The 25,938-nt window shown below is 40.2% G+C and overlaps 5 protein-coding genes and 3 long non-coding RNA genes across 8 annotated transcripts; 3 read left to right on the forward strand and 5 right to left on the reverse strand.

Annotated features, from left to right (window-relative positions):
* Positions 1-349: 349 nt before the first annotated feature.
* LOC130689222 (vitelline membrane outer layer protein 1 homolog) lies at positions 350-1,285 on the reverse strand. The gene is made up of 2 exons (XM_057512257.1): positions 1,130-1,285; positions 350-935 (listed from the first exon to the last, which is right to left on the reverse strand). Exons 1-2 carry the CDS (start codon positions 1,205-1,207, stop codon positions 459-461), a joined length of 555 nt encoding a protein of 184 aa, XP_057368240.1. The 5' UTR covers positions 1,208-1,285; the 3' UTR covers positions 350-458.
* A 1,736-nt stretch (positions 1,286-3,021) lies between these two features.
* LOC130689246 (uncharacterized) lies at positions 3,022-3,694 on the forward strand. The gene is made up of 3 exons (XR_009000679.2): positions 3,022-3,120; positions 3,191-3,373; positions 3,436-3,694. It is a non-coding gene; the product is annotated as an uncharacterized LOC130689246 (long non-coding RNA).
* Positions 3,695-4,806: 1,112 nt separating this feature from the next.
* LOC132088335 (uncharacterized) lies at positions 4,807-5,505 on the forward strand. Its single transcript, XR_009421819.1, has 3 exons — positions 4,807-4,938; positions 4,992-5,257; positions 5,328-5,505. It is a non-coding gene; the product is annotated as an uncharacterized LOC132088335 (long non-coding RNA).
* Positions 5,506-8,104: 2,599 nt separating this feature from the next.
* On the reverse strand, positions 8,105-9,252 carry LOC130689232 (uncharacterized). The gene is made up of 4 exons (XR_009421801.1): positions 9,145-9,252; positions 8,891-9,074; positions 8,484-8,828; positions 8,105-8,380 (listed from the first exon to the last, which is right to left on the reverse strand). It is a non-coding gene; the product is annotated as an uncharacterized LOC130689232 (long non-coding RNA).
* Positions 9,253-11,507: 2,255 nt separating this feature from the next.
* Positions 11,508-15,032, reverse strand: LOC130689187 (CCR4-NOT transcription complex subunit 3-like). The gene is made up of 10 exons (XM_057512208.2): positions 14,841-15,032; positions 14,373-14,605; positions 14,160-14,315; positions 13,919-14,098; positions 13,712-13,847; positions 13,288-13,590; positions 13,120-13,221; positions 12,376-13,046; positions 11,967-12,293; positions 11,508-11,887 (listed from the first exon to the last, which is right to left on the reverse strand). Exons 1-10 carry the CDS (start codon positions 14,863-14,865, stop codon positions 11,789-11,791), a joined length of 2,232 nt encoding a protein of 743 aa, XP_057368191.1. The 5' UTR covers positions 14,866-15,032; the 3' UTR covers positions 11,508-11,788.
* Positions 15,033-16,294: 1,262 nt separating this feature from the next.
* Positions 16,295-18,224, forward strand: LOC130689212 (uncharacterized). The gene is made up of 3 exons (XM_057512245.2): positions 16,295-16,603; positions 16,991-17,501; positions 17,580-18,224. Exons 1-3 carry the CDS (start codon positions 16,457-16,459, stop codon positions 17,870-17,872), a joined length of 951 nt encoding a protein of 316 aa, XP_057368228.1. The 5' UTR covers positions 16,295-16,456; the 3' UTR covers positions 17,873-18,224.
* Positions 18,213-18,969, reverse strand: LOC130688528 (uncharacterized). The gene is made up of 3 exons (XM_057511508.2): positions 18,816-18,969; positions 18,542-18,710; positions 18,213-18,482 (listed from the first exon to the last, which is right to left on the reverse strand). The coding sequence occupies exons 1-3, from the start codon at positions 18,955-18,957 to the stop codon at positions 18,413-18,415; spliced, it is 381 nt and encodes a 126-aa protein (XP_057367491.2). The 5' UTR covers positions 18,958-18,969; the 3' UTR covers positions 18,213-18,412.
* Positions 18,970-19,482: 513 nt separating this feature from the next.
* On the reverse strand, positions 19,483-25,815 carry LOC130689186 (WD repeat-containing protein 81-like). The gene is made up of 18 exons (XM_057512207.2): positions 25,623-25,815; positions 25,421-25,553; positions 24,708-25,364; positions 24,471-24,639; positions 24,128-24,408; positions 23,925-24,070; positions 22,969-23,869; positions 22,566-22,886; positions 22,043-22,495; positions 21,567-21,978; positions 21,317-21,512; positions 21,024-21,257; positions 20,820-20,953; positions 20,679-20,752; positions 20,441-20,613; positions 20,244-20,373; positions 20,023-20,181; positions 19,483-19,954 (listed from the first exon to the last, which is right to left on the reverse strand). Exons 1-18 carry the CDS (start codon positions 25,721-25,723, stop codon positions 19,610-19,612), a joined length of 5,019 nt encoding a protein of 1,672 aa, XP_057368190.1. The 5' UTR covers positions 25,724-25,815; the 3' UTR covers positions 19,483-19,609.
* Positions 25,816-25,938: the final 123 nt, after the last annotated feature.

Consider the following 25,938-nt stretch of genomic DNA (forward strand, 5'->3'; position numbering starts at 1 on the left):
TTGAAAACAAAAATTACTTCGTTAATGTTTAGTAGACAGGAGTCACATAATTTTTTAAGAAAGCTGTTACAAAAAGTTGGGACTTTGGGTCGTATTTTTATAAGACGACTGTTTACCAACTACAGGTGAGTAGTAAAATGTTATTTTCGTCCTCTTCCGTTATCGATGACGTCAATCAACAACTGACATGGTTGTTCCTTGATAAGTTGTTTTGATCATTGGACAACTCAAAGCAGTGTCAATAATATAGATCACTTTATGAAAACAAAAGCTGCACGTAGCATCGTAGCCCATGATAAACTATTTTTAGTAGTCTAATCTCCAAAGGATTTAGGTTGCAAGACTGGTGTAAGAATCGAATTAACGTTTTATTTGCCTTTAATTTCAAAAGATATTTTTAGATGATATTAAGGTGGCCGTGCATAGGTAAAATTTGTCTGGGAATCAATCATCGACATTTAAGCGCAGCATTCAAAACGGACATCATTAAGAGCCGTGTTGTCTGTTGCAGCATCAAAGGGTTTCACGCGGGTCTGGATTCCGCAGATTCCATTCGGGCAATCAGCACTGTACTCGCCGAAAACGCCAATTTGGTTTCCCACGCTAGCTAATTCAACACCGTCCGTGCATCGGAAACGAATGCTGTTGGCTGCGGTGTTATCGGCATCAACCCCGTTCGGCTGGACTTTCAATTGGAAAGCAGAAAGGAACGCTCCTGCAGCGCACCCGCGGCCTGGGCCCATTTGTCCAACAAGTCCTTCAGTCGAAGTAATGATGGTTCCGCCACCATTGTCGCAAGTTAACTGAATCGCATTCAGTGAAGTGAAGTCCGTTCCTTGGTTCGCATCGTTACGGGTGGAGTAGTAGACGGCCCGTGATACGCCCGGACACGAATCCATTGGTCCCCAGTCTCCTTCAACTTCTCCATTTGTTACCTGTCGTACAAGGTGAATATTTTTTGGTCAATCGCAAGACATGGAATAGTTCATGAAATTATTGCAATTTAAAGTACGAAAGTGATAGTTGCACAGCCAATCCGTAACCGTGAATATATTACAATGGGTAATCGAAACCATGAAATTCAATATGGGTTTGCGAAAGGAGCAACAAGAAATAAAGCGAGACTTACTGAAATAATTTGACTGTCGACAAGGCCGAAAACGAGGGCGCTCACCATGAGCGATACAGAAAACAGGCGAGAAGTCATCTTCAGTTCGTTTCGTCAGGACTGTTTTTTAGGACAACTTTGGCTTCCGTAGTGATGCCTTATTTATACGGACTGGCACAATCTGCAGGTTTGTCTTAATCAGTCGGTTGACAATTGCTACGTGCATTATATAACTACTAAAGCTTACAAGAATGCTTATGATAGCTTAGATTTTGTTTTCAAGTAGTTTAATATACGTTTTATGGGGGTTGGTGTTCTATCGTCTACTGTGCTATTGGTTGTTATATTCTAACGGCTGCTCCGTACTCAATCCTCCCGGTTGTTTGTTTTGTTTTTCGAGCTATCGGCCACACCAACGCAGTCAAAGTGTCGTATGATTATCTTGTTGACGAGCACTATTGCGTTCGGTAGTGTTGTTGCTCAAGCTTTACTCTAACAAAAGTATGCCGGTGGTGCTCACCTCGATAAGGGACGAATGAATGATGTCAAATGGTGGACTGTATGCACTTGGACTTACCAACACGTACGATGGATTCTATCATTGCTTTCGTATTTAAAAAAATAAATGAAAGAACTTGCAAAAATCTATTTATTTTGGCTTATACTGAATTTTTCATATTGAAAAAGCCAAATATTCAACCTAGGATTCTGGTTAAATATTATGCTTTTTGGTCTTCTATTGAACAGGTTGTTGCCATTTGCAATCCTTCGAATCCGCTGTGCCATTGAAACTACTAAGATTTAAATTATGGAACTCATGGACAAAAATGTTTGAATAAATTACAGTGTTTCATTTAGCCTTTCTTTATTTCTATATCAGACAGTCTTTGTTCATAGCAAGAGGAGAGTCGCATATGCATGGAAATTATTTCGGGCCATTTTCGTCCCCTCACAACAAGTTATCAGTCATCTAGTCCTGTAACCCAACCATAGTATCAGTCCTCCAGCTATTGCTATATTCCTAAGCTATTTCAAAAATTTTAAGCTGTGTTCTAAAGCAATTTGCTAATCGTTATCCCGCCAAATAATGCTGCCATCCAGCGGTAGACATATCGACGCCATTACAACTACAGAGATCAGCACTACACCGAATCAAAGAAGTTTGATGTCTCACGTTAGCGCTGTAGCGTACTGGCGCGCTAGTAATAGTTTCGATTCGCGCACATACTAATTCAATATTTTAGATTACTCCAAAACTATAAACTCTACGTAAAAACAAATTCCATTTCGTTTTCCATGGTAAATTTTGAATCAGAATCATGTATAGTTATCTAGATTTAATGATATTATTTTTTAATAGGAAAAAATTTTAAGCCCGACAAAATAAGCCCGGCCTTCTGTTATTTTTTTTTTTTTAATTCAAAAACCATAAGGCAAATTAAAAAATAAACTTTATATTTACGGCAATCCGTTTTACATAAAAAAAAAAAAAAATGTCGGAAAAAAAAAATCGCACTTTTTTCTTTTTTTCCGACACGTAGCCATCTACCGCTCAGACTCGTTATTACTGGCGTAGGCAATTTCAGACAATTGGATGCCATTCGCAGTTAGTTCAGTAGCGTGGATGGAGAATAACGCGTAGCTGGAGGAACAAATGAAAAATGGATAAGATAATACAACAAAAGGATGGTAAGTATCAAGATTATTATATTGGTTTTCAATTATTAATTATTGTTTATTAGATCAAATTATGAAGCTGCAGGCCCAATTATTGGAACAACACAAAATATTAGAGAACAGCAAAGCTAAAGATGGTAAGGCCTAATATGTAATGATTCTATTGATTTGCTTTTATTCATTTGTGTTTTGTAGCTCAAATTTTGAGTCTACAAGCTCAGCTAGAGGAAAAGAACAAATTGGAACGGAACAGTTTCCAAACATTGAAGGAGGTTTTTCCAAACTCATCCCTAACTGAACATGAGGATGAATTGGCATTAGGTGAACACAGTCAGGTACCTAAACTTTTCAAATAAGAATTGAAAATAAGTATAGAATTTTAACAAACAATTATTTATTGTTAAGTTATTCAGTCTACCACCTGACAGTGTGTTAAAGTTAAATTCTGTTAGTGCTGCACTAAAAGAATTGTTAGTAATAAGTCCATGCAGCGAAGGAAGTGAACAATTGTGGAACTGTATTTGGGCTGAAAATGAGTTTGGTACGGAAACCCAGAAATGGCACGAGTTCAACATAAACATGAATTAGGTACTTTTCGGTTTTTTGTCTATCGAAAAAGTATTTTTAATGCTATTATTTTGCATTCACAGAATTTTAGTGGGGGATCAAGTCAAGTCTGGAAGTGTTACAGGATGGAAGAGTGAGCCTACAGTTGAAAAACACTGAAAGTGCATTACCATTAAGGTATGAGGTAAAGTAATAGAGTATGCAAATTGTCTAATGAGAAGTACCATCTTGTGTGAATGAATCCTGTGTAACAGCAATCCTTTATAGTTCTGTCACAGCTAGAAGCCTCAAATAATTCTGCTTCTCTTGCTAAAGAACAACTTGTCCTTTACGTTCAGAGTGTTGGTGAAGCTAGGTACTTAAATGGCCCTAACGATGTTTCATTTCTTTGGTATTGCAGCGATGAACATCATACATGGACTTTTTAGGTATGAAAGCAATATTCTTGAAATTTTTTTGAATTTATGACGAAGCATTTCTCCTCCTTTTTGCCTACCATGTCTAATCTACAAAAAAAATTATCCAATAGGAAAGGATTTTCCGCATACTGGGAACACAACTATCAACAATGCAACATTCTTGGGGTGCTATTTTATCATTCAAGAGCCTTATACAATGATTTTCATCTGCAATTTGTATGGCCTTTCCCAAGCTTCTGCCAGAAGTTGAATCTATAAGTCATGTAAGTCACATGAGCAACAATTGAGATGCTTAATGGTGTTGTTTTTCTTTTCTCAGCATAGGTTAATAGTAACATTGGATCTGAAAAGATTCTTGGTTGGGGCAAGACACTGAATAAATTGTAATGATTAAATGGATGACATGACATTTCTATACTTAATTTGGATTCCCGAGACGGTATTTTATATTTTAAAAATTGAATTGCATATCTGGGCTCCCTTCCTTTCCGTAGCCCCGTTTCCCCTTGACTCATAATAAGCCCGTAGGGGGTCATGCCCCTACTGTACGGTATATATAAAAATAACATATACCGAGGTTTGGAGGGCTCTGGCCGGAAAGGGGACGTGGGGGTCCGCTTAGTCCGATGATGTGTTCACGGAGGGCGACGTGGCTACCCACAAATCCGAATTAAAGGTTAATCGCTCCAGTAAAAATGTTCCAAATCTTCAGCTCTTCTTCCGGCTTCTCTTAGTCAATCACCGGGTAATCTCCCTGGTGGGTCAACAAGGCAGTGTCTCCCCCTGCCTGGGTTGATGGCAACTATTGAAAGGGCTATTATGCCTTTTTAAAGTTGCAAAAATATTTGTATTGTGCAGAGAATTGTCAATAAATTCTTTTTATAAAAATTTTTTAATTTTTGGTTTTTTTTATTTTTTTTTTTATGTAAAACGCATTGCCATATGCCATAGTTTACATAAAAAAAAAAAATGGCGGAAAAAAAAAATCGCACTTTTTTCTCTTTTTTCTACCCGTAGCCATCTATCAGTCGGTTTCGTTATTACAGGCATGTAAGCAATTTGAGTTAATTGTATCCCATTAGCAGTTAATTGAGTAGCGTGGCTGGAGAACAACGCGTGGCTGGAGGAACAATTGAAAAATGGATAAGATAATAAAACAAAAAAATGGTAAGTATAAACATTATTATATTGGTTTTCAATTATTAATTATTGTTTATTAGATCAAATTATGAAGCTGCAGGCCCAGTTATTGGAACAACACAAAATATTAGATAACAAAGCTAAGGATCGTAGGCCTAACACGTAATGATTCTATTTATTTGCTTTTATTCATTCGTGTTTTGTAGCTCAAATTTTGAGTCTTCAAGCTCAGCTAGGGGAAAAGAACAGATTGGAACGGAACAGTTTCCAAACAGTGAAGGAGGTTTTTCAAAACTCATCTGTAACTGAACGTGAGGATGAGTTGGCATTAGGCGAACACAGCCAGGTACCTAAAGTTTTCAAATAAGAATTCAAAATAAGTATAGAATTTTAAAAAACAGTTATTTATTGCTTAGTTATTCAGTCCACCACATGACAGTGTGTTAAATTTAAATTCTGTTAGTGCTGCACTAAAGGAATCGTTAGTAATAAGCTCATGCAGTGAAGGAACTGAACAATTGTGGGAACGTATTTGGGCCGAAAATGGGTGTGGTACAGAAACCCAGAAATGGCACAAGTTCAACATGAAACATGGATTAGGTACTTTTCGGTTTTTTGTCTATCGAAAAAGTATTTTTAATGCTATTATTTTGCATTCACAGATTTTAACGGGGGATCAAATCAAGTCCGGAAGTGTTACGGGATGGAAGAGTGAGCCTACAAATGAAAAAACACTGAGAGTGCATTACCATAAGGTGTGAGGTAAATTAATAGAGTAATGCAAATTGCCTAATGAGAAGTACCATCTTGTGTTAATGAATCCAGTACAACAGCAATCCTTTATAGTTCTATCACAGCTAGAAGCCTCAAATAATTTTGCTTCTCTGTCTTAAGAACAACTTGTCCTTTACGTTCAGAGTGTTGGGGAAACTGGGTACTTAAATGGCCCTAAAGATGTTTTAATTTTGCTGCTATTGCAGAGATGAACATCATACATGGACTCTTTAGGTATGAAAGGATTTTTCTTCAAATAATTTTGAATTTATGACGAAGAATTTCTCCTCCTTTTTGCCAACCAGGTCTTATCTACCAAAAAAAATTTTATCCAATAGGAAAGGATTTTCATGTACTGGGAACACAACTATCAACAATGCAACATTCTACAGGTGCTAGTTTATCATTCAAGAGCCTTATACAATGAAGTTAATCTGCAATTTGTATGTCCTTTCCCAAGCTTCCACCAGAAGTTGAATCTATGAGTCATGTAAGTTCCATGATCAACAATTGATGTGTTTAACGGTGTTGTTTTTCTTTTCTCAATATAGGTTAATAGTAACATTGGATCTGAAAAGATTCTTGGTTGGGGCAAGACACTGAATAAATTGTATTGATTGGATGGATAACATGACATTGCTATACTTAATTCGGATTCCCCAGACGGTATTTGATATTAAAAAAATTGAAGTGCATATCTGGGCTCCCTTCTTTTCTGAAGCCCCGTTTCCCCTTGACTCATAATAAGCCCGTAGGGGGCCATGCCCCTACTGTACGGTATATATAAAAACAACATATACCGAGGTTTGGAGGGCTCTGGCCGGAAAGGGGACGTGGGGTGCCGCTTCGTCCGATGATGTGTTCACGGAGGGTGACGTGGCTGCCCACAAATCCGAACTAAAGGTTAATCGCTCCTGTAAAAATGTTCCAAATCTTCAGCTCTTCTTCCGGCTTCTCTTAGCCAATCACCGGGTAATCTCCCCGGTGGGTCAACAAGGCAGTGTCTCCCCCTGCCTGGGTTGACGGCAACTTTTGAAAGGGCTATTGTGCCTTTTTAAAGTTGCAAAAATAATTGTAATGTGCAGAGAATTGTCAATAAAATTTTTTTTATAAAATATTTTTTGCAAAATTCGTTTCTTTCATTGTCTGTATTCGCTGTGTTCACACTTTACACTTTTTATATTTAGCTTGGTTAATTCACCTTTATTGTTTTTGTCACCTTTGATGGTAAGCATTGTTTCCATTGGTTTATCGTTTATCTGTAAGTATTATTTATTACACTCTTTGAATTCTTCAACTTAGATTTAAGGAACAATCTGAAGTAATTTTGTATTTTGTTTTACTCGTATGGGAACCGATCCCCAGACATTCAGCGTGCAACGCCGATGCTCTAACATTGAGCCACGAGATATATCTAAATATTTTATTATCGCATATCATATGTTATCGTCTAGGATGTTTATGCAGTCTTTCACAACTATATGTTTATCTTTCTATTGCTTCCATAAGGTTCTTAGCTCTGTGGTAGAGCTTTTATCTGCGATACCTGTTACCCTGGGTTCAAACCTCAGTAGATGTGTAAAAATGAAGTAAAATAATGTAGAAGAGTATATTGCAGAATTGCATTTCAGTTTTATTCTAAGTGTAAATGCAAGTCCACAAGTGACTAGAAAAAAAAGTCAACTTAAAATCATATGATTCGTGGCTCATTGGTAGAGCATCGGCGACGTATGCCAAACATCCAGGGTTCGATCCCTGGATAATAATAGAATGCTTACAGATAAACGATAAACCAATACCCGTCACCTTACCATCAAATGTGACAAAAACAAATAAAGCAAAGCCAAAAAAAAAAAATGATAAATGTGTGAACAAAGATAACACAGACAATGAAAGAAACGAATTTTGCAAAAAATATTTTATAAAAAAAATTTTATTGACAATTCTCTGCACATTACAATTATTTTTGCAACTTTAAAAAGGCACAATAGCCCTTTCAAAAGTTGCCGTCAACCCAGGCAGGGGGAGACACTGCCTTGTTGACCCACCGGGGAGATTACCCGGTGATTGGCTAAGAGAAGCCGGAAGAAGAGCTGAAGATTTGGAACATTTTTACAGGAGCGATTAACCTTTAGTTCGGATTTGTGGGCAGCCACGTCACCCTCCGTGAACACATCATCGGACGAAGCGGCACCCCACGTCCCCTTTCCGGCCAGAGCCCTCCAAACCTCGGTATATGTTGTTTTTATATATACCGTACAGTAGGGGCATGACACCCTACGGGCTTATTATGAGTCAAGGGGAAACGGGGCTTCAGAAAAGAAGGGAGCCCAGATATGCACTTCAATTTTTGTAATATCAAATACCGTCTGGGGAATCCGAATTAAGTATAGCAATGTCATGTCATCCATCCAATCAATACAATTTATTCAGTGTCTTGCCCCAACCAAGAATCTTTTCAGATCCAATGTTACTATTAACCTACACTGAGAAAAGAAAAACAACACCATTAAGCATCTCAATTGTTGCTCATGTGACTTACATGACTCATAGATTCAACTTCTGGCAGAAGCTCGGGAAAAGCCATACAAATTGTAGATGAAAATCATTGTATAAGGCTCTTGAAGGATAAAATAACACCCCTAGAATGTTGCATTGTTGATAGTTGTGTTCCCAGTATGCTGAAAATCCTTTCCTATTGGATAAAATTTTTTTTGTAGATTAGACATGGTTGGCAAAAAGGAGGAGAAAAACTTCATCATAAATTCAAAAATTTTTCAAGAAAATTCCTTTCATACCTAAAGAGTCCATGTATGATGTTCATCGCTGCAATGCCAGTGAAGTGAAACATCTTTAGGGCCATTTAAGTACCCAGCTTCAACAACACTCTGAGTGTGAAGGACAAGTTGTTCTTTAGCAAGAGAAGCAGAATTATTTGAGGTTTCTAGCTATAACAGAACTATAAAGGATTGCTGTTACACAGGATTCATTCACACAAGATGGTACTTCTCATTAGACAATTTGCATACTCTATTACTTTACCTCATACCTTAATGGTAATGCACTTTCAGTGTTTTTCAACTGTAGGCTCACTCTTCCATCCTGTAACACTTCTAGACTTGACTTGATCCCCCACTAGAATTCTGTGAATGCAAAATAATAGCATTAAAAATACTGTTTCGATAGACAAAAAACCGAAAAGTACCTAATTCATGTTTTATGTTGAACTCATGCTATTTCTGGGTTTCCATACCACACCCATTTTCAGCCCAAATACGGTCCCACAATTGTTCAATTCCTTCGCTGCATGGACTTATTACTAACAATTCTTTTAGTGCAGCAGTAACAGAATTTAACTTTAACACACTGTCAGGTGGTAGACTGAATAACTAAGCAATAAATAATTGTTTGTTAAAATTCTATACTTATTTTGAATTCTTATTTGAAAAGTTTAGGTACCTGACTGTGTTCGCCTAATGCCAATTCATCCTCATGTTCAGTTAGGGATGAGTTTGGAAAAACCTCCTTCACTGTTTGGAAACTGTTCCATTCCAATTTGTTCTTTTCCCCTAGCTGAGCTTGTAGACGCAAAATTTGAGCTACAAAACACAAATGAATAAAAGCAAATAAATAGAATCATTACGTATAAGCCCTTACCATCCTTAGCTTTGCTGTTATCTAATATTTTGTGTTGTTCCAATAATTGGGCCTGCAGCTTCATAATTTGATCTAATAAACAATAATTAATAATTGAAAACCAATATAATAATGTTTATACTTACCATCCTTTTGTTGTATTATCTTATCCATTTTTCAATTGTTCCTCCAGCCACGCGTTATTCTCTCCATCCACGCTACTGAACTAACTGCGAATGGCATCCAATGGACTGAAATTGCCTACGCCAGTAATAACGAGTCTGAGCGGTAGATGGCTACGTGTCGGAAAAAAAGAAAAAAGTGTGATTTTTTTTTTTTTTTTTGGCGAATTTTTTTTTTTTTTTTGTGTAAAACGGATTGCCATATATAAATATAAAAATTTTATTTTTTAATTTGTCTTATGGTTTTTGAATTAAAAAAAAATAATAACAGAAGGCCGGGCTTATTTTGTCGGGCTTAAAATTTTTTCCTATTAAAAAATAATATCATTAAATCTAGATAACTATATATGATTCTGATTCAAAATTAACCAAGGAAAACGAAAATGGAAGTTGTTTTTACGTAGAGTTTATAGTTTTTGAGTAATAACACTAAATAATGGCTACAGAAAAGAAGGCAATTTTTCCTTTGATGCCGTGGTGCGTTCGGAATTCTTCACCAAATATTAGAAAATTCGTCTGCTTCAGAATAACAAAACAATAGTAGGTGTCAAAAGAAATAGTCATAGTTAGTAAGAAATATTGAAATATTTGGCTTTCGCTAAAAAAAAAAGTAATTGTAAAGAAGCGTAATGTATCTTAAAAATTGTTTTACTTCGTTTGTAGTCAACAGATGAAGCTTTTGCATTTCCTGACGAGGATAAACAAACGTGTTTTTGCTAAATTGTCTCAATGGTATTTTATTTATTCGTTTTTTTTCTTTCTGCAAATATTTTATAGGGTTATTTATATATCAGAACATTTTGGTTGAGTTGTGGAAGCAAAATATGTTGGTGAGCAGGGTCAACTCCTTGCTGGCACTAGTGCACCGCACAGCTAGAAACCAAACCCTCTTCAGACACATCACACACACATCTCAATGCTACACCAGCCAGCAAACTACTAGAACATCTGAGGAATTCAAGAATTTCAAACCAGTCTATAAATTACCTTATATAGTTCATGCCAGGGTACTATGCAGGCTAAAATTGTACCAAACTGCAGTGGTTTTGTGTCTTACCGGGGCATCAGTAGCAACACAAGCGGAACTGTTTATTCCTTTAACTATTTGTACAGTTTCCCTTACAATGTTGGGTATCATGGGCGAATTTTTCCGCAAATTAATTGGAATTTTGTACGTTAATCCCGCTACCGATGAGGTAAAAATTGCTTATTTAAATTTTTGGGGAAACCGAAAAGATATGATACGGCACATCAACGATATCGTTCCTCCGTATGATATCGGCGAAAATATCTCTGATGCCTTCGTAAAATTTTCGTTTGTTGATAAATCGACCCCTAATTTGTACTTAAGTGTAAAATACGGTCAAATTCTAGATAAAAATTTGTTCCAGCGTATTGTCGGTGAGGACTTGAATAGGCAGTGATATCTCTCAAATAAACAATTGTGTAGGCTATCTATTCAGTCCATTTGTAAAACTTTTTCCCAATTCAGTCAAAATTCAAATAGAATTTCAACGTAAAATGTACATTGTACACAAAGAAATAGGCAATGTATTTTTCCTTTTTATATCAATTCACATTGCTGCTGCTGTTGTTGCGTCACGTGACTCGGAGGAGGGTAAGGGAGGCGTGCCGAATCTTTCTCCGGTACTACCACCCCGAAAAAAAAGGCCAAAGCCACGCCCGACGGAAGGAAAAATTGTAACAAACTTCACCACAGAAATATTTGAGTAAAGGAAAAAAAAAATCGAAATAAAAACGGTTTGTAAGTTGACAGTCCTTAGTTCTCGGATATTTTCGCTGATGATTTTCTCGTGAGTTTTTTCTTGGGCCCAACAAAAAATGTGTAGGGGAGGGTAGTAGGAGGAATTGTTTTTTCAAAAAAGAAACTGGGCTATTACGGAGGGAGATGGAGTCATCTGGTGGCAAAGTCGCAACAGGATCCGCATCACAATGCATCAAACTCTTTGCTGCTTCCTTAACTGTGTTTAGACTTTAGAGAGATGAGGTTGTCTTCAATTTTTATCGTTTTTTTTTCTTTTTTTGTTGTTTTTGTTTTTTGTTTTTTTTTTCAATGCAACTTTGTTTCGCTCCATTGTTCCACTGAGATATACATACGGTTTGAACACACACACCCAATCAGAACGTTTTTTTTAGCCATCGATGTTAATTCCTTTTTTTCCCATTCTTTCGCTCACAAGTCGCTGATTTTTTTTCCTCTGGTTTTCTTCTTCTTTCCCTTCGTGCATTTAGCTTTGTCAATGAACTCGTGTCTGAAGGCTAGGCTAGTTGAGATCTCGATCCTCGAGAAATCGGTACTCGAACGTGAAGCCCTCCTTTTTCCTCTGGCCCCACTTCTCATAGTCAAAGTAGATATAAGTGCCCTGTAATCACGAGAAAACAATCAACCGATAAAGAACACTCATTTATGCACGATCATCATTGAAACGAAAACGAAATTACCTGTTCATACTCCTCGGTAATAGTTTTAGGTTCTTCGTGCCTCTGGAACCACATCATGTATTTGGTGTGGAACCTCCATGACTGCTTCTTCAACGCCTTGGCGGCCAGGTATTGGGCTTTGGTGCCCTCCAAGTAGTAAAAGATGAAGAAGAGCGTCTCGGTCGAGAGTCGATGGAAAAAATCCAGCGAATCCGACGCCAGAGGCACCGACTGCGGATAATAGGGCGGCGTCATGTAGGGCGATCTTGGAAGGTAGTGCCTCAACCGTTCAGAGTCGGATGGATGCGGCATGTGATAGAATGCGGCTTCCAGTGACTGGTGTTGAATCTGTAAATCGCACAAAGAAGCACTCTTTAATTCGAATCGATCTTGGTGGCATTGATGAGATCCATTAAGGAATTAAGCGCACCTGCTGTTCTTTACTGAGCGCCACCGGTCCGAGTGGAGCGACACCGAGCAAAGGCGGAATGTGAGCTTCGCCTGTGGGCGCGGGCGGCGGCGGAACGAGACTGCTGGGCGCGGAAAGCTGTCCAGAAGTCGTCCCAACTGTTCTACCACTGCCAACAACACCGGGATTGTTGTTGTTGTTATTATTGATGTTGTTCTCCGAGAAAAGAAGGTTCGCCGTCGGGTCACTGGTTGGAACGGCTGGCTGGACGACCTGCTGGTCCACCGCAATTTGCGCCATAGCCCGCAATGAGATAGACTCGGCTCCCGTTTTATTCGAAGGGCCGTTGACTAAGGGTAGGGAAGATGCGGCGACAGCAGCGGCGGAACTACTCGATGGAGGTGTGGCAGCTGAAGGAAGTGGGGACGGTGCGGTGCTAATAGACGAAGCCACTGTTCCAGTCGAATCGACCGAAGCAGACGAACTCAACTTGGACGGGACCACGACAGGAACGGCCGTCGGTTGCTGCTGCTGCTGCTGTTGTTGTTGTTGGGGTGGAGGCGGCGCAGGGGCTTGCGCCGTTGACGTCACCGCTGGTGACTGCTGTTGCGAGATGGGCGACGACTCGGCGTGGCCCGAACTGTTATTGGAATTGCCGAGGACACCTTCTTCTCTTGTCACGGCGCTATAGGCTGTCGAAAAAAAAGGAACAATAGTCGCCTTAAAAGACAAATATTGAATGAAAACGTTTTGCTTTTTCCTTACCTAATGCAGCGCCATTCACTTGAGGAGTTGAAGGTGTCGAAATGTGGTTGGACATCGTCGATCCTGAGCTTGGCGAGCTGTTGTTCGGTGTCGAATGAGATACTGAAGGTGTGCCCAAACCGGTTAATAACACTGTAACATAGGCAGGCTAAATTGCATCATTCTAACCTGCCGCTGCCGAGGATTTGATTGGTGTGGTAAGGACAGTTTTCGTCGGCGCTTTGATTGCAGCAGGTTTGACAGGTGCCACCTGTGCTGGCGTTTTGGGAGGATGCGATTCGTCCGTAGAGGACCGATGCGTCCTTTTTTGCCTCTCCTCCGTATCGTTCGGCGTTGTTGCCGGGGCTCCCGTTCCCGTACTCGATGGGGTGGTGTTGGTTCCTGAGCCTTGGTGATTCATCGCCGGAGAAGAAGTGGGAGATGGAGCCGTTCCTGGAGAGGAAGGGCTACCTTCTTCGTGGCTACCGTCGCCTGAAAAATAATAATAAAAACGACACTGTCTGGTAAATTACAAGCCTTCAGACATGATCCACTTTAGGTTCATCAAAGAACAGCTAATTGGAAAAAGGCACAAAAGAAGACAATAAATTACCTCCAACTGTACCGACTACGTCCGCAAACTCGTCCAAGAAATTGATATCATCATAGAGATACGTATTCTCCTCGAAATCCGGTTCCGTAGAGGCTGCTTCAATGTAATACTCAATGTCATCCTTGATTTTCTTAATCTATATTAATGTGAAAGTGAAACTGTTAACTATTTAAATCACGAATTGATTCAAATGTTCATGAAATTCACCTGGCTGACTTCAACTGTCAAATTGTCCAGCATTCGTAATAGAGTTTCCAGCTTTCGGATGTGAAATCTGTGCCTTTCCAAAAACTCCTTAAGCTTATCTAGCCGCTCTTGCTTATCTTTGTCTAACTTTTTCTTCTTTGCTGCTAACAAAGACTCAATCTCACATTCAAATTGGTCGATCTGTTATGAAAACACAAGCATTTAATAAACAAAGAAAGCTACTACTGGATCTTGCTTTTACTTGGATGTTGAGGTTTTCGATGGAAGTATTAAGCCACTGGCTGATATCTTCTCTCTCCTTCTGGGCTGGATCCAATTTTTGAGCTGCACCCAGTCCTTCCTTGGAATATGCTTTTGTCTTTGTTTCTCGTTCAACAATTTTGAACCTCTCCATTTGCTAAATGAAAGGTCAGGATTGAAGAAGTTGGCACAACAATCGGGTGAAAGGACTTACAGTTTCAATGAGCTTTCTGTTTTCCACCAGTTGGCTTTTGTCTTTGATCTCAGCAGACTGGATCCAGGATTTAATCTGGTCCCGAAGCCGTTGGAGCTTCTTGATCTCCTTCTTGAGATCAGTCTCATACTTCTCTTTCTGATTACTGTTGGCTGCATTGTGAACCTTTTGCCAAATGTCCTCAAACAACTCAACACCCTCTGTTACTTTTTTCAAACAGCGGTCAATTTCACCTGCAAAACAGAACATGTAAACAAGTCATGAGTAAAGGTCTCTGTTTGTTAATAAAAAGCTATGAAGTAAAATTCAAGAGCTCTCATTTGTGAAGAAAGAACACCATATCTGTACGTTTGTTTTGATGTGACGGTAAAATAACCGCCAAACAAGGGATAAGACAGACGTCTAAAAACGTCGGATGAGTTTCTTATTGTACTAGTATGTCCAGATGAATCAACAACCGATAGTTACCTTGCAATTTTCTCGTTGCTGCCATAACTATCTGACCACAATCAAGAATACTACATACATATTTTCACCAGCTCCGAAACAATTTGCAAAGGGCAAAGCGATCGGTTTGCGATATTTTGCCTTTCGAGGACGACAGCGTTGTTGTATAGCGCTTTAAACGATTACCCAAGATGTCTGCCGTCCGCTTGCCAGAAAAATCGGCCGAATGGCGCTGTTAACAGCGCCTTTCCCCTGCAATTTTGAAACCCATATTTACGTGCATGAACTGGATTTGGTACATTCGTTTTGGAATGATAACGTATTTCTTTAGTTTTATTTGATAAGGATAAGTTTGTTAAACAAGTTTAAAACATGCTGGTATTTAATTTCATTATTAGACTGTTATACAAGGTAATATAATTCATAAAAGAGAAAATAACGGTTGTTGGAATAATCACCGCCTTCTAGGGTTCAGTTCATCTGTTGTTTGCCTGCTTTTGTTTATATTCTCGCTCTATGTATCCAACGACATGGCATACAGCATTGTTAAAGGTGAGCCCCGTCTTCGCGTGAGAAATTTTCATAACACCAGCAGGTCACCTAAATACTAAGCATGGTTGATCGATAGATCAACCCTTATTGTTGTGCTAGGCATTTCGATTTTTCAGACAAACTTCGCCGACTTCTTCCAATTCCGTAAAATTCTTTTGCATGATAGTTGTTGGAAACATAGTTCTCCGATGGGCATTCTTCAAACGAATGACTTGACTCATCAGATTAATTCCAAATACCATTACTATTCCAGGAGGCGTGTTCCAGAGTGTAACAGCAGCTACCGTAACTCGGAACGCTTCTCAGTGCGCTTCGTGAAAAGGGATCATTACTGCGTGAAAAGTGTGTCGCGATTGACGGGCTTTGCTGTCCGCTCTCTTTAGTTGATCTTTGAAGCTATACATACTATGGCCAGTCAGGCTGCTGCTGTATTACGCGTTGTTGAACGCAAACGACAAGAAAAACAGCGGACTACATTAGCAAAAATCCAACAAATTCCACAAAATACTACTCTGCACGTTTATTCGGATCGCCTCACGCATCAGGTTTAAATTTTTACTGTGTCGATTTCACGAATTATCATTAGTAGACATTAGTCCTTGTCATTCAAATCGAGCATGCGCTAAAAAATGAAAGGCGATGATTTTATACAAAGAGGCGCTTGATTGTCATGAAAATGCGCGATATGATTTATCGATAAACCTCTTAACAAAGTCGCAGGCGCCCATGTACTTTACTATCATCAAACTATTTCTGGCATGTCTTGAAGCAACAGAATAAAAGCTGTCCATGGAAACCTATCGTGGAAATAACGTCCTTTTTTATTCACTGCTCATCTGTGTATACGTTCCCGCCCGCAATGACGCGAGCATAGCAAGGATCGATGCCAGCTGTGCTAATTCACGACACCAGATGGCCACATAGAGACATCGAGTGTTGTGTTGTCGTGATCAAGCTGAGCTCTTCATTCCCGTTTTGTAGTGTGTAGAACTGATGTGTTTTCAGGAGTTTGTTTGTCTTACCTTCCAAAATTACGCGAATTCGTCCAAAGCTTGTAGGCCAAGACTTCAAATTTTAAAGGGACCATGGCATCTGGAGTTCACGCTGTCGCACTCCGGCTTAAACAGGCAAAAAAGAAGAAATTGTTGCTGGATCAGCAACAGCAACAGCTGGGCTTGAAGCCACCATTGGATAGGGTAACAAGCGTCCGCATCGTCGAACCTAACAGATCGGTATATAGAAAATTGAATTTCTTTCACTGTGGTACCTAGACACAAATTATACGTCATTTTGAAAAGCCTCGTGTAACATCCCACATTTCCCAATAAAACCTGCAATAATGTCGCGTCCCGTTCGCATGTGGGGACTCTCCTTTCCTCCCAGCATCGTCGTCCATGCCTATCACGTTATCGATCGAGGCTGATTGAATAAAAAATGAACTTCGTCCCATCTTGATCCAAGGTAAAGCGACAAAGTATCGATCGTTAACCACCTATTCGAAGCCTCTATACATCGGATTAGCAGTTTGAGGACTAGCTACGTTAGCTGTAGCAATAACTTTAACGGGTTACCTGGGTTATGGAACATTACAAGAGTTTTCTTTCCTTTATTTTTGGCAGCCTCGCAGATCGTGTCAAGGATGGGATGTTACTTCGGATCTGTCGGGAACGGAAGGAAGGACCAGCAATGCGGACCACCGACAGATGGCCGATAAAGCCTATAAGAAATGGTTAAATAAGCAAAAACTCGCAACTTCACTCAACGCCACAGTGTTCCGAAAAAGCTACATTGCTGCAGGACAATCAAATAATTTCGATGCGCTTTTATGGTTCGGTTTAACTGTTCTGTTAACTGGCACCATAGTTAGTTTTGTTGGGCTTGGTGAAAAGGGCTTCCGGACCAGCTATTTACGTCTCATGGGTCCCGTCTTGTGTGGTACTGGTTTGGCAGTTGTCATCATTCGTATTGGAATTTGTTGCGTTAATGGAAGAAAAAAGGCCACCGCCCAATTTTATATTAGAGACCAATTAGCAAAAGTGGTCACTGTTCAGCAGGCCGTTGCCGTCCGTTCTATCCAATACAAATCTGCAGAGGGACCCCCAGGAATTCCGTCCATACGAATTGATCCAAGTAAGTAAATCCTTGATGAATGATATGATGATATGATCGTTCCCGAAAACCTGCTTAATGTGCATTTTGATTGGGTAGGTTGCGATTCTGGTATGATGAAAAGTAGTGTTACGGCTGGCACAGATTTGTCACCAGAAGGAAGTCCGGTGTTATCGGGAGAACATGTCCCCTTAATCGATATTGAATCGGCCGAACATACGCCTACCCAGAATATGACGACCGCCGTCATTGAAAGCGAGTGGATGTCCAGACCAGCTGATGCAAGTCGTCCAGTTGATTTCGCTGGAAGTTGGAGAAAATCGCGGGATGCTTCGAACTCAGAGCTGGCGCTAAATCCTTCTTCCCTAGCTAGGCATGAAACTAACAGTTGATTTCGCTGGAAGTTGGAGAAAATCGCGGGATGCTTCGAACTCAGAGCTGGCGCTGAATCCTTCTTCCCTAGCTAGGCATGAAACTAACAGTTAATCATGAATTTAACAGCCTGAAAACGGCCAACTGGATTAAACGCTGAGAAACATGATTCTTGTGGTTATGCACACGTGTGGTGGTGGTTGTTTGTTAAAACCCACAATCACAATGATCTCGCTTATTATACTCACTTTACATGTCATTTGTTATCTTGCATTCAAGCAAATTACTTGATGTACGTCCATGAATGTGGAAGAAATGTCCTTTTCATACTTACAAATGCCGAGTTTCGTACAAAAAATCTTTTGCTTTGAACGTTTATCTTTATTTCCAGCACCATAAGACAACTAAAATAATAAGAAAAGCAAAGGCAGTAGTATGGATAGTATGGTTTTGATAACAAACCTGTTGGGCAATGATTAATAAGGCAGAGAAGAATGTTGTGTGTGTGCCATACATATAATTATAAAAGTGACACATAGCTGAAGGTGTGATCCAGGTAACTATGGCAGTTGTTCTTTCGTAATAGGTCCACCCTTGGCCTGCCAATCCAGGAAGCTTCCCTTGTAGATCCTTTACATGATGAATTCTGTTAGAGATAACACTACTTGGTGAATTTATAAAGATTTTACGCCAATGAAGTGTATCCAAGCTTCTCAAGAATTCCAATGGCTGTTGCAGCCCTACGTCCTGATTTGCAGCCAACCACTACATTTGTGGCATCTTTAGCTGGTTTAGAGAAACCATACTTGGCCAGGAATTCTTCATCTCCTAAACTAAATGCATTTTCCAATTCTGGCACTGGATTATTACACATAACAGAAAAGAATTAAAAGTATGCTAGTTGGTATGACAGTATAACAAATAAGAATAAAAAATTGTAAATAGTTGTAACATAATACGTACAGGGAACCACTACACTCCCAATCACTTTTCCATCAGTACGAAGTTCATCTCTATTGCGTACATCTAAATAAATAAGGCTATTGTTGTTCAACCCATCGCGGAGCTCTTCAAACTTTACCTCTTTTACCTCCGCAGCGCCCATTGCAATTATTAAAAAAATTTCTCCCCTCTAAAATGCAAAACACTGTGCGGGAACAAATGCCCTTTTTTCGCATTTTAGACTGTGTTTTAACGCTGTTAAAAAAACAGAAATTATTAAGTAGTTCATGAGACGAAGAATCTTAGACAAGTTTTTGAACGGCGATGGCGAAATTTTCTCCCCTCTAAAATGCAAAACACTGTGCGGGAACAAATGCCCCTTTTTCGCATTTTAGACTCTATCACTCGTTTAGTCCGCTCGGATCCATGCTAAACTGTGAAACATGGTTACAAAAATAAAAACGGGATACTAGGCGCGCTTAACGCCAAATTATTACAACGCAGGAGCTCACGTATTTAGTTTGTAGTTTTCCTAATTACAGTAGAAAGCCTTAATTTACCGATTGGTTTTGGCAAACCAGGCTAAAAGCTAAGGTTTTTGCACAGAGTCATAAATGGAGACTTGAACGACTTGTTTCTCTTTGTTTACCGGAAATAAACAGTTATACGTTATCTGATAGATTGTCTATTACGTCAATTAGATTTCAGTTGAATGTATAAGGGGTAGGAGATTTCGAAATAATGTCAAACGCGAAGAATTTGTTTCCATCCTTATCACAATGAATCATCGAGTTGCATGCTCAAATTTCTGGTTATCAACAGAGCAAACTGACGACACCGGAATCGGATCCCAAGAGTAGCATTCGGTTGAGTGGAACAACTGCCATAGCGGTTAAAACACCCTTAAATGTATCCGAGCGCAGCTTGGTAGAGGAAAAGGTGGCGTTGCTTGTCAACGAGGTATACACTCCGATGCGATTGGCCGTTGTGCCAGTTACAAGCTCTCCACCACCAGTCGTGCACAAGCAATGTACTGGTTCAGACGTACCGCGAAAGTTAAATTTAAGTTTGCCATCATCGGCCGACCAGACTGAGACGCTTTGATCTAGAGAACTACTTATCAGGTGTTGGGTACCGTTGGGCGAGGTCCAACCGTTCACCTGGACGAATAAAAAGGACAGCGTGCCGAACTTATCTTCTTTCAAAATTCATGGAAGCAAGGTTTTACCTGAAGCACTTCACCTTCGTGACCCTTCCAGCTGGCAAGTAACATCCCTGTACGTGTGTCCATAAGCGATAAAATTCCTGAAGAATGGCCAGCAGCCACCCAGTAGCCGTTAGAGCCTGTTGCAAGGCATCGGACCAGCCCAGCCGCCACAGGGGAAATCTAAATCCACATGAAAGTGTAAATCAAATACGAGCGATATTTGATAACGGACTGTAATGTACCCTTAGTTCCTGTTGGTATGCTGACGGAGCCCTTGTGTCAAGCATCCTGAGTGTTCCTTCGGCTGTGGCCGTTACAAGGACAGTTTGGGCAGGCAAAGCCTTCATGGCAGTTACTGTCGGAAATTTACAACTGAAACAAAGATTCTAACGTGTTATACTGCATTTTACACAGCAATACACTATAATGTAAAATAAACCTGGAAGATGCATCCAGCTGTCTAACAGAGGTACCAACGAAAGGATCCCACAAATGTACAGCGCCATCACAAGAAGCGGCCAATCGCGCTGTATCAATAAACGACACACCTAAAAGGGGTTTACGGTGCTGTTGGTAGACATAACTGGCTGACACACAGTTGTTTCCGTCTCCCTATTTTGAGTTTAAATGAACGAGTTATTTTTAGTTTTACCAACACCTTCTGATATTATCATCACCTGACTATGAAGGCTCCATACTCGAGCCGTTTTGTCTCTTCCAGCGGTTAACATGCCAATCTCCGAATCCATAACTGCGATTAAGCCATCAAAATTCATCATTAACAACTGCATATATATTTTTAAAAAATTGAAACTTACCGTGAATGCTACGAATACCAGCTGAATGACCGTTTAATTGTAGCAGTCGAATTTGCTTAAAATTGAACCGTGTATCACGGTCAGCTCGTCCGGCTTCATGTTCCCAATAAGCCAACCAATTTCCACGTAAATGCCTGAAGATCAAGAGGTAATTCTTAATTCACGTTAAGGTACTTTCAAGTGAAACTGCTAGAACGTTCAAACCTGACGCTATCCGTTTTTCTGTAGCTAAGCATCTCTTGCGCTTCCTCTAATGTGGGCCGGGAATCGCACTGTTCCGTCGTGGTTTCCGAAACCGACTCTTCCTCTGCGAATAATTGTATTCTATTGCCTACAACAGATATACGACTACCATAACTACTTCCGGCAGTTGTTTCGGCTTCGCTGGAGAAGCTCCGGTTCACGCGCAATCCCGAGAAAACACTAGTTCTCCTTTGGCTGAGAATAAAAAAGAAAATTCAAAATGACAAAAGCTGTGCTTTTCAATTTGTTTTCACCTGGTCAATTCAGAGTCAGCTTCGAGTGTATCTTTGGTTGAAGCGTATTGAGTGGCACATGCTTGGGCAGCTTGGCCTCCCTGTTCGACCAACAACTGAACGTGACGAACACCCAGAATGAGATTCAAAGCCGTTAATAATTGGAACGCAAAATGGTCGGTAAAAGTGGCTGCCATCTCTGCCAACGACAGGGCTTCTGTAATAAAACAATGATTTTAATTCTTAGCAACCGTTCTTTGTTTACATATACCATTGGCTGCTGGGCGAGTAATTGTGTTAGAAGGTGGCGGACTGGCAGCCTCAATCTCTGCAGCAGCCTGTGCTTGTCTTAACGTGTTGCTCAATCTTCTCTGATGACACATATAATCCGGTCGTCCTTTCACCGCGTTTGTTCGATTAACTGAAGAGCTACTGGCAACTTTGCTAATTCGATTGAAGCTCCTAAGAAGTTTAAGTGCAGGTTCGGAGATGACTTCCCCAGCAGCATCTGATCCTAAACGTATGGAGACCGCGCATAGACAATCAAGGAGTTTGATTGCCAAGGCGGAACGGGCAGGGCCACCTCTGGCAAATATTTGCTCGCTTGAAGTCACTGCACAGACCATAGGATCCAACAACTGGCGCATAACAACTTCCCGAAGGCATTGCATAAAGTTGCTATCCTACTCCACAATGAAAGAATAAGATGGAAAAGAATTTATTTGTGGTAGGATTTAATTATAGTACCTGCAGACACGGAATGCAAGCCAAGATTAAAGAGCAGGTCCCAATGAGGCCACCCTCTAGCATGATAGAAATTGTTCCAGAACCAATGCAACGACTGACGACTTCAACTGCATGAGGGAAATACTGCAACATGACGAACTGCTCTCCATAAAGACTGGCGATGGACGCCAGGCATCCCAATATGCGATTGGCATTGAAATCGCCCTGAAGTAACGCTCCGGATATTTGAAATGGGCTAGATTCCTGACCGGGATCCGCCAAATTCAGACTAGTTTCGTCAGCGTAGCACAAGGCAAGCATTCGCAATAAATTCCGGCTCAAATATCTTGCAGTCAATACTGGTCCCAGTCGATGGGCCAGCCACAATAAGCTGTCAACACTAACTTGCGATACGGTACATCCGTCCAGCTCGTGGATATCGCGAACCGGATAAGCAGCAGTGGCCTGTGAGTACTGCACAAGAAAAAACCGTCATATCATTGGTATACCAAATTCGGATAGAATTATGATCAGGTTAGCTTACTTTAATGCTATTGCGAGATGGTGTTCCAGATGGTGTTCCAGAAGTTGCTCCAGTGTCTTCTCCACTGGATTGTTCTAGAAGTGCAGCTTCTTCACCGACTTCAAAGGTGAAAACATCACCTGTTTCTAATTCTGTTTCACTTTCCTGTTCCTGTTCTTTTCCCAATTTAAGTCGGTCCAAACTCGGCGACAGTGATAAAGTGGAAGGAGCAACAAGAGGCTGTTGGACACCGGTAACCCCATCGACGTTGTAACAACCTCCTACACCTTCAACTACAAGTAAGGAAATGTTCTGCAGAAAGCAGCGTAGACCTAATCTGACCTGTATCAAACACCAAATAAATTAACATTCAAATTTCAAACGTAACTCTTTGTTTCGTTTTGATTTTTCATTCTGTTTTTACCTGAAGCATTAACAAAAACCTTTTATGATACAAAAGTACTAGTGGAGCCGAAGGTTGCTCTGGTCCCATGATCTTCAGGATAATGTGAAGGAATTCTTTGGCAGTTTCGTAAGGTCCTAAGGCGGTGGCGATTGGATCTAACAGATAAAGAGCTGCCCGGAAAGCTGTGGAACTCTTTAATAGCAGCGCTTTAACAAACGGAATCAAGAGCGAGATGCTTGATGAATTTGAAAAGCTTGAAATAATTTTGCCGGCATCGGAGAAATCCATGTTCTCGTTCTCGAAGAGTTGTCTCAACCTACGGGTGGCTCTCAGGACTGCAGGAAACTCACTGGGGAAAGGAAGAAGAGATACCATGGGTTGTAGAAGCTGATGAGCGGACGGAGGAGGAAGGCCCTGAGCGGTCACAGTTTCGTTTAGAAAAACGGTCTGAATGAAGGCTCGTAGGCAACGTGGCACAAGATGTCGATCAAAACGAATTGTATCTTGACATATTTGCCATCTTTCCTCGAGCGTTGCATTCTGCCGTAGGAGCCGGAAGCGTTCGGGAATGAAAAGTTCCACGGCTAGTGTCACTAACCACTGGAGGTCGCGTTGGCGTCGGCCCGCTATTGTAGTAGCGGCTAGATCATGTGAATCGGCTTGAGTTGAGCCGTGGAAATGGCTGAGAGTCTCCAACTGCCTCAATAATCCAACAGGATTATAGTCAAGGGGCAGGGATAATTGCTCTTCAGCCGGTGGTAAGCGAGGAGGGCTCCTTCCCACGTAGGGAGATGGAAGCAGCTTTCGCGGATGAGGCTGGCTAAATAGTTGAATGACACCTCGAGTGCTTAAATTGACATGTCCATCAGCCAAACTGAGATGGACATTTTTAGCCTTAACAGCAGCGGATCCTGACAACCTAAAATCGCGGTAACCATGAGTGAAAATTTACGTTAGAATAAATAACAAGCAACCTGAAGCCAAAAGTCAAATCAATCCACTGGTGAAGTCTTTCCGAGACATATGGGCTTTCCAATGCGTTCCTATGTTTTGTGATGAAATCCTCGGCACTTGAAGCCCAAGATGGATAATTCAAGTCTGGTAAATCATCGTGAATCGACTAAAAATAATATGATTTGTTAATTTTATGGTTAATAAACGCAAAATTAAAGAATACCTTAAAGACACTGGGATCAGAAAAAAATTGCGGAATACATTCATCTGGTGTCCATTGTTGCATCCGTTCAATAGACGAAGGATATTCCAGAGGATTCCAATTGGGTCTTACGTAACGACACAGAACTGACCGTGCCGTTTGTCTTGCTACATAAACATAATACGTGATCTCGGAAAGCACATCAGTCACATGGTGAGGAACTTGGGTCGTTAATACGTCTTCTTTCCCTTCTGGTGATTCAAACGTTGTCGGATCAAATGTCAGATCAAGCTGTCTATCACCTAAAAAAACACTTTATTAATTGCAACGTACTGAGTTGAAAACACAATCAACAAGACAGTGCCTTTATTCAGTCGAAACTTTGATTTGGACAGATCTCTCCAATTGCCAAACGGAGAGCTCAGATCCGAGATCCAAGGTAAAACAGGATGGTTGAAGGGATTATCAATCTGGCGACCGGCGAGATCATTCAAAGCCATCAGATAATCGTAATTAGACAAACAGCCTCGTACCTAAGAGTTAACGAAAATTAAAAATAAGACATTAACAATAATTGATGTGATGCAGAAGTCAAGTTTACCCATGAAGTTGTCAATTCTTGTAGACTAGGCTCAAGTTTCATTGGCTGAATAGGTTCTAGGGGAATCAAACTAGAGGCGAGTGCCGGAAGAACTTTAAGACTTAAGCTCTCGTTGACGAAAAATTGTTGCCATGACACCCCCTCTATGAAAAGCGATCGATCCTGCATTTCCTTGATAGCATATAATGTTTGAAACAGTAAAAACATGGGCTTCACACTATTTGAATTTAAGAGTGCTGGACTGAGACTGAGGCACTGGTACACACTATGAGGAATATGCTCTGTGATTACAAAAAAGTTGGAAGAGCACTCAAAAATGCAGACTGCTTGTAGAAAACTGCTCTGTGACTGGTTTCCATGATGGAGCACTGTGCCAGATTCCAAAGAAATAATGGGACAGCTGAAAACTCGTAATAATAGGGAACAAAAAGATTCCTGCCAGCTAGAGTTTTTAGGATTATTTCGACGACTTCTGTTTAAGGCAAAAGGTCTGTATGCTTCAGGAAACTTTTTTTGGGACTCTTTCCACAAGTTTTTGAAGTTTGTTTGAGACACATAGTGTAGGTATTGTGAATATGTCAGGTCCTTAGCATCTAGACCCAAATCAGAATTGATGTTGGATGTTGACAGGACTGGATTATAACATTTTGGAATAACCTATAAATAAAAAAAGGATATAAAAAATCATTGGATGACATAGCAGAATTGCTTACATTTATGTACACTAACAACCAATCAGGGCCAAGAAGAGATTCTGAGTCCCATAGAAAGGCTTGCACTTCGTTTGGGGAATAAGTAGAATGATACTCAAATTCATCTGGCAACTTCAAATTTTCTTTTATATATCTAAGTAGTCAAAGAAAACAAATTCCCTTTAGGATGAAAAGTGTCACTGCTTTTCTAATTTTCACTTACAAACACCACTGTTGGGATAAGGCTGCTATATAAACATCTTTAAGTTGTGTTTTTCTTATATACAAGCGAGGAATCCGCAATTTTTCACTCAGTAAATCCATAACAATAATTATTTGATAATTTGATTTGTTTCCGGATCAAAACCATTTAATCGAAAATGGCAATCGGTTCGAGAGAACGGCAAAAACAGTCGAGTGTAAACAATGCTTCTTACGCGCCATCTATAAAGAGAAACGCAAAATTTTCACGCGTAAGTTCGTGCAAAATTATGGCAAAGTTAAAAAACGATGTAAACGACAAAAACAATAATGGGCCT

The sequence above is a fragment of the Daphnia carinata genome, chromosome 9 (genome assembly GCF_022539665.2).
Source record: "Daphnia carinata strain CSIRO-1 chromosome 9, CSIRO_AGI_Dcar_HiC_V3, whole genome shotgun sequence".
Taxonomy (NCBI): domain Eukaryota; kingdom Metazoa; phylum Arthropoda; class Branchiopoda; order Diplostraca; family Daphniidae; genus Daphnia; species Daphnia carinata.

What these genes read in the sequence shown, in the direction of transcription:
- LOC130689222 (XM_057512257.1), bottom strand. Translation starts at nt 1,207, where the DNA reads ATGACTTCTCGCCTGTTTTCTGTATCGCTCATGGTGAGCGCCCTCGTT. An exon ending in TCGACAGTCAAATTATTTCA is followed by an intron (nt 936 to 1,129) that starts GTAAGTCTCGCT and finishes CTTGTACGACAG; the next exon opens with GTAACAAATGGAGAAGTTGA.
- LOC130689187 (XM_057512208.2), bottom strand. Translation starts at nt 14,865, where the DNA reads ATGGCAGCAACGAGAAAATTGCAAG. An exon ending in TGACAGTTGAAGTCAGCCAG is followed by an intron (nt 13,848 to 13,918) that starts GTGAATTTCATG and finishes ACATTAATATAG; the next exon opens with ATTAAGAAAATCAAGGATGA. An exon ending in CGCTCAGTAAAGAACAGCAG is followed by an intron (nt 12,294 to 12,375) that starts GTGCGCTTAATT and finishes TGCGATTTACAG; the next exon opens with ATTCAACACCAGTCACTGGA.
- LOC130689212 (XM_057512245.2), top strand. Translation starts at nt 16,457, where the DNA reads ATGGCATCTGGAGTTCACGCTGTCGCACTCCGGCTTAAACAGGCAAAA. An exon ending in TCGTCGAACCTAACAGATCG is followed by an intron (nt 16,604 to 16,990) that starts GTATATAGAAAA and finishes TATTTTTGGCAG; the next exon opens with CCTCGCAGATCGTGTCAAGG. An exon ending in GTCCATACGAATTGATCCAA is followed by an intron (nt 17,502 to 17,579) that starts GTAAGTAAATCC and finishes TTGATTGGGTAG; the next exon opens with GTTGCGATTCTGGTATGATG.
- LOC130688528 (XM_057511508.2), bottom strand. Translation starts at nt 18,957, where the DNA reads ATGGGCGCTGCGGAGGTAAAAGAGGTAAAGTTTGAAGAGCTCCGCGAT. An exon ending in TGGGAGTGTAGTGGTTCCCT is followed by an intron (nt 18,711 to 18,815) that starts GTACGTATTATG and finishes GTAATAATCCAG; the next exon opens with TGCCAGAATTGGAAAATGCA. An exon ending in CTTGGATACACTTCATTGGC is followed by an intron (nt 18,483 to 18,541) that starts GTAAAATCTTTA and finishes CATCATGTAAAG; the next exon opens with GATCTACAAGGGAAGCTTCC.
- LOC130689186 (XM_057512207.2), bottom strand. Translation starts at nt 25,723, where the DNA reads ATGGATTTACTGAGTGAAAAATTGCGGATTCCTCGCTTGTATATAAGA. An exon ending in CTTGCATTCCGTGTCTGCAG is followed by an intron (nt 21,979 to 22,042) that starts GTACTATAATTA and finishes ATTGTGGAGTAG; the next exon opens with GATAGCAACTTTATGCAATG. An exon ending in TGGTATTCGTAGCATTCACG is followed by an intron (nt 20,753 to 20,819) that starts GTAAGTTTCAAT and finishes GCTTAATCGCAG; the next exon opens with TTATGGATTCGGAGATTGGC.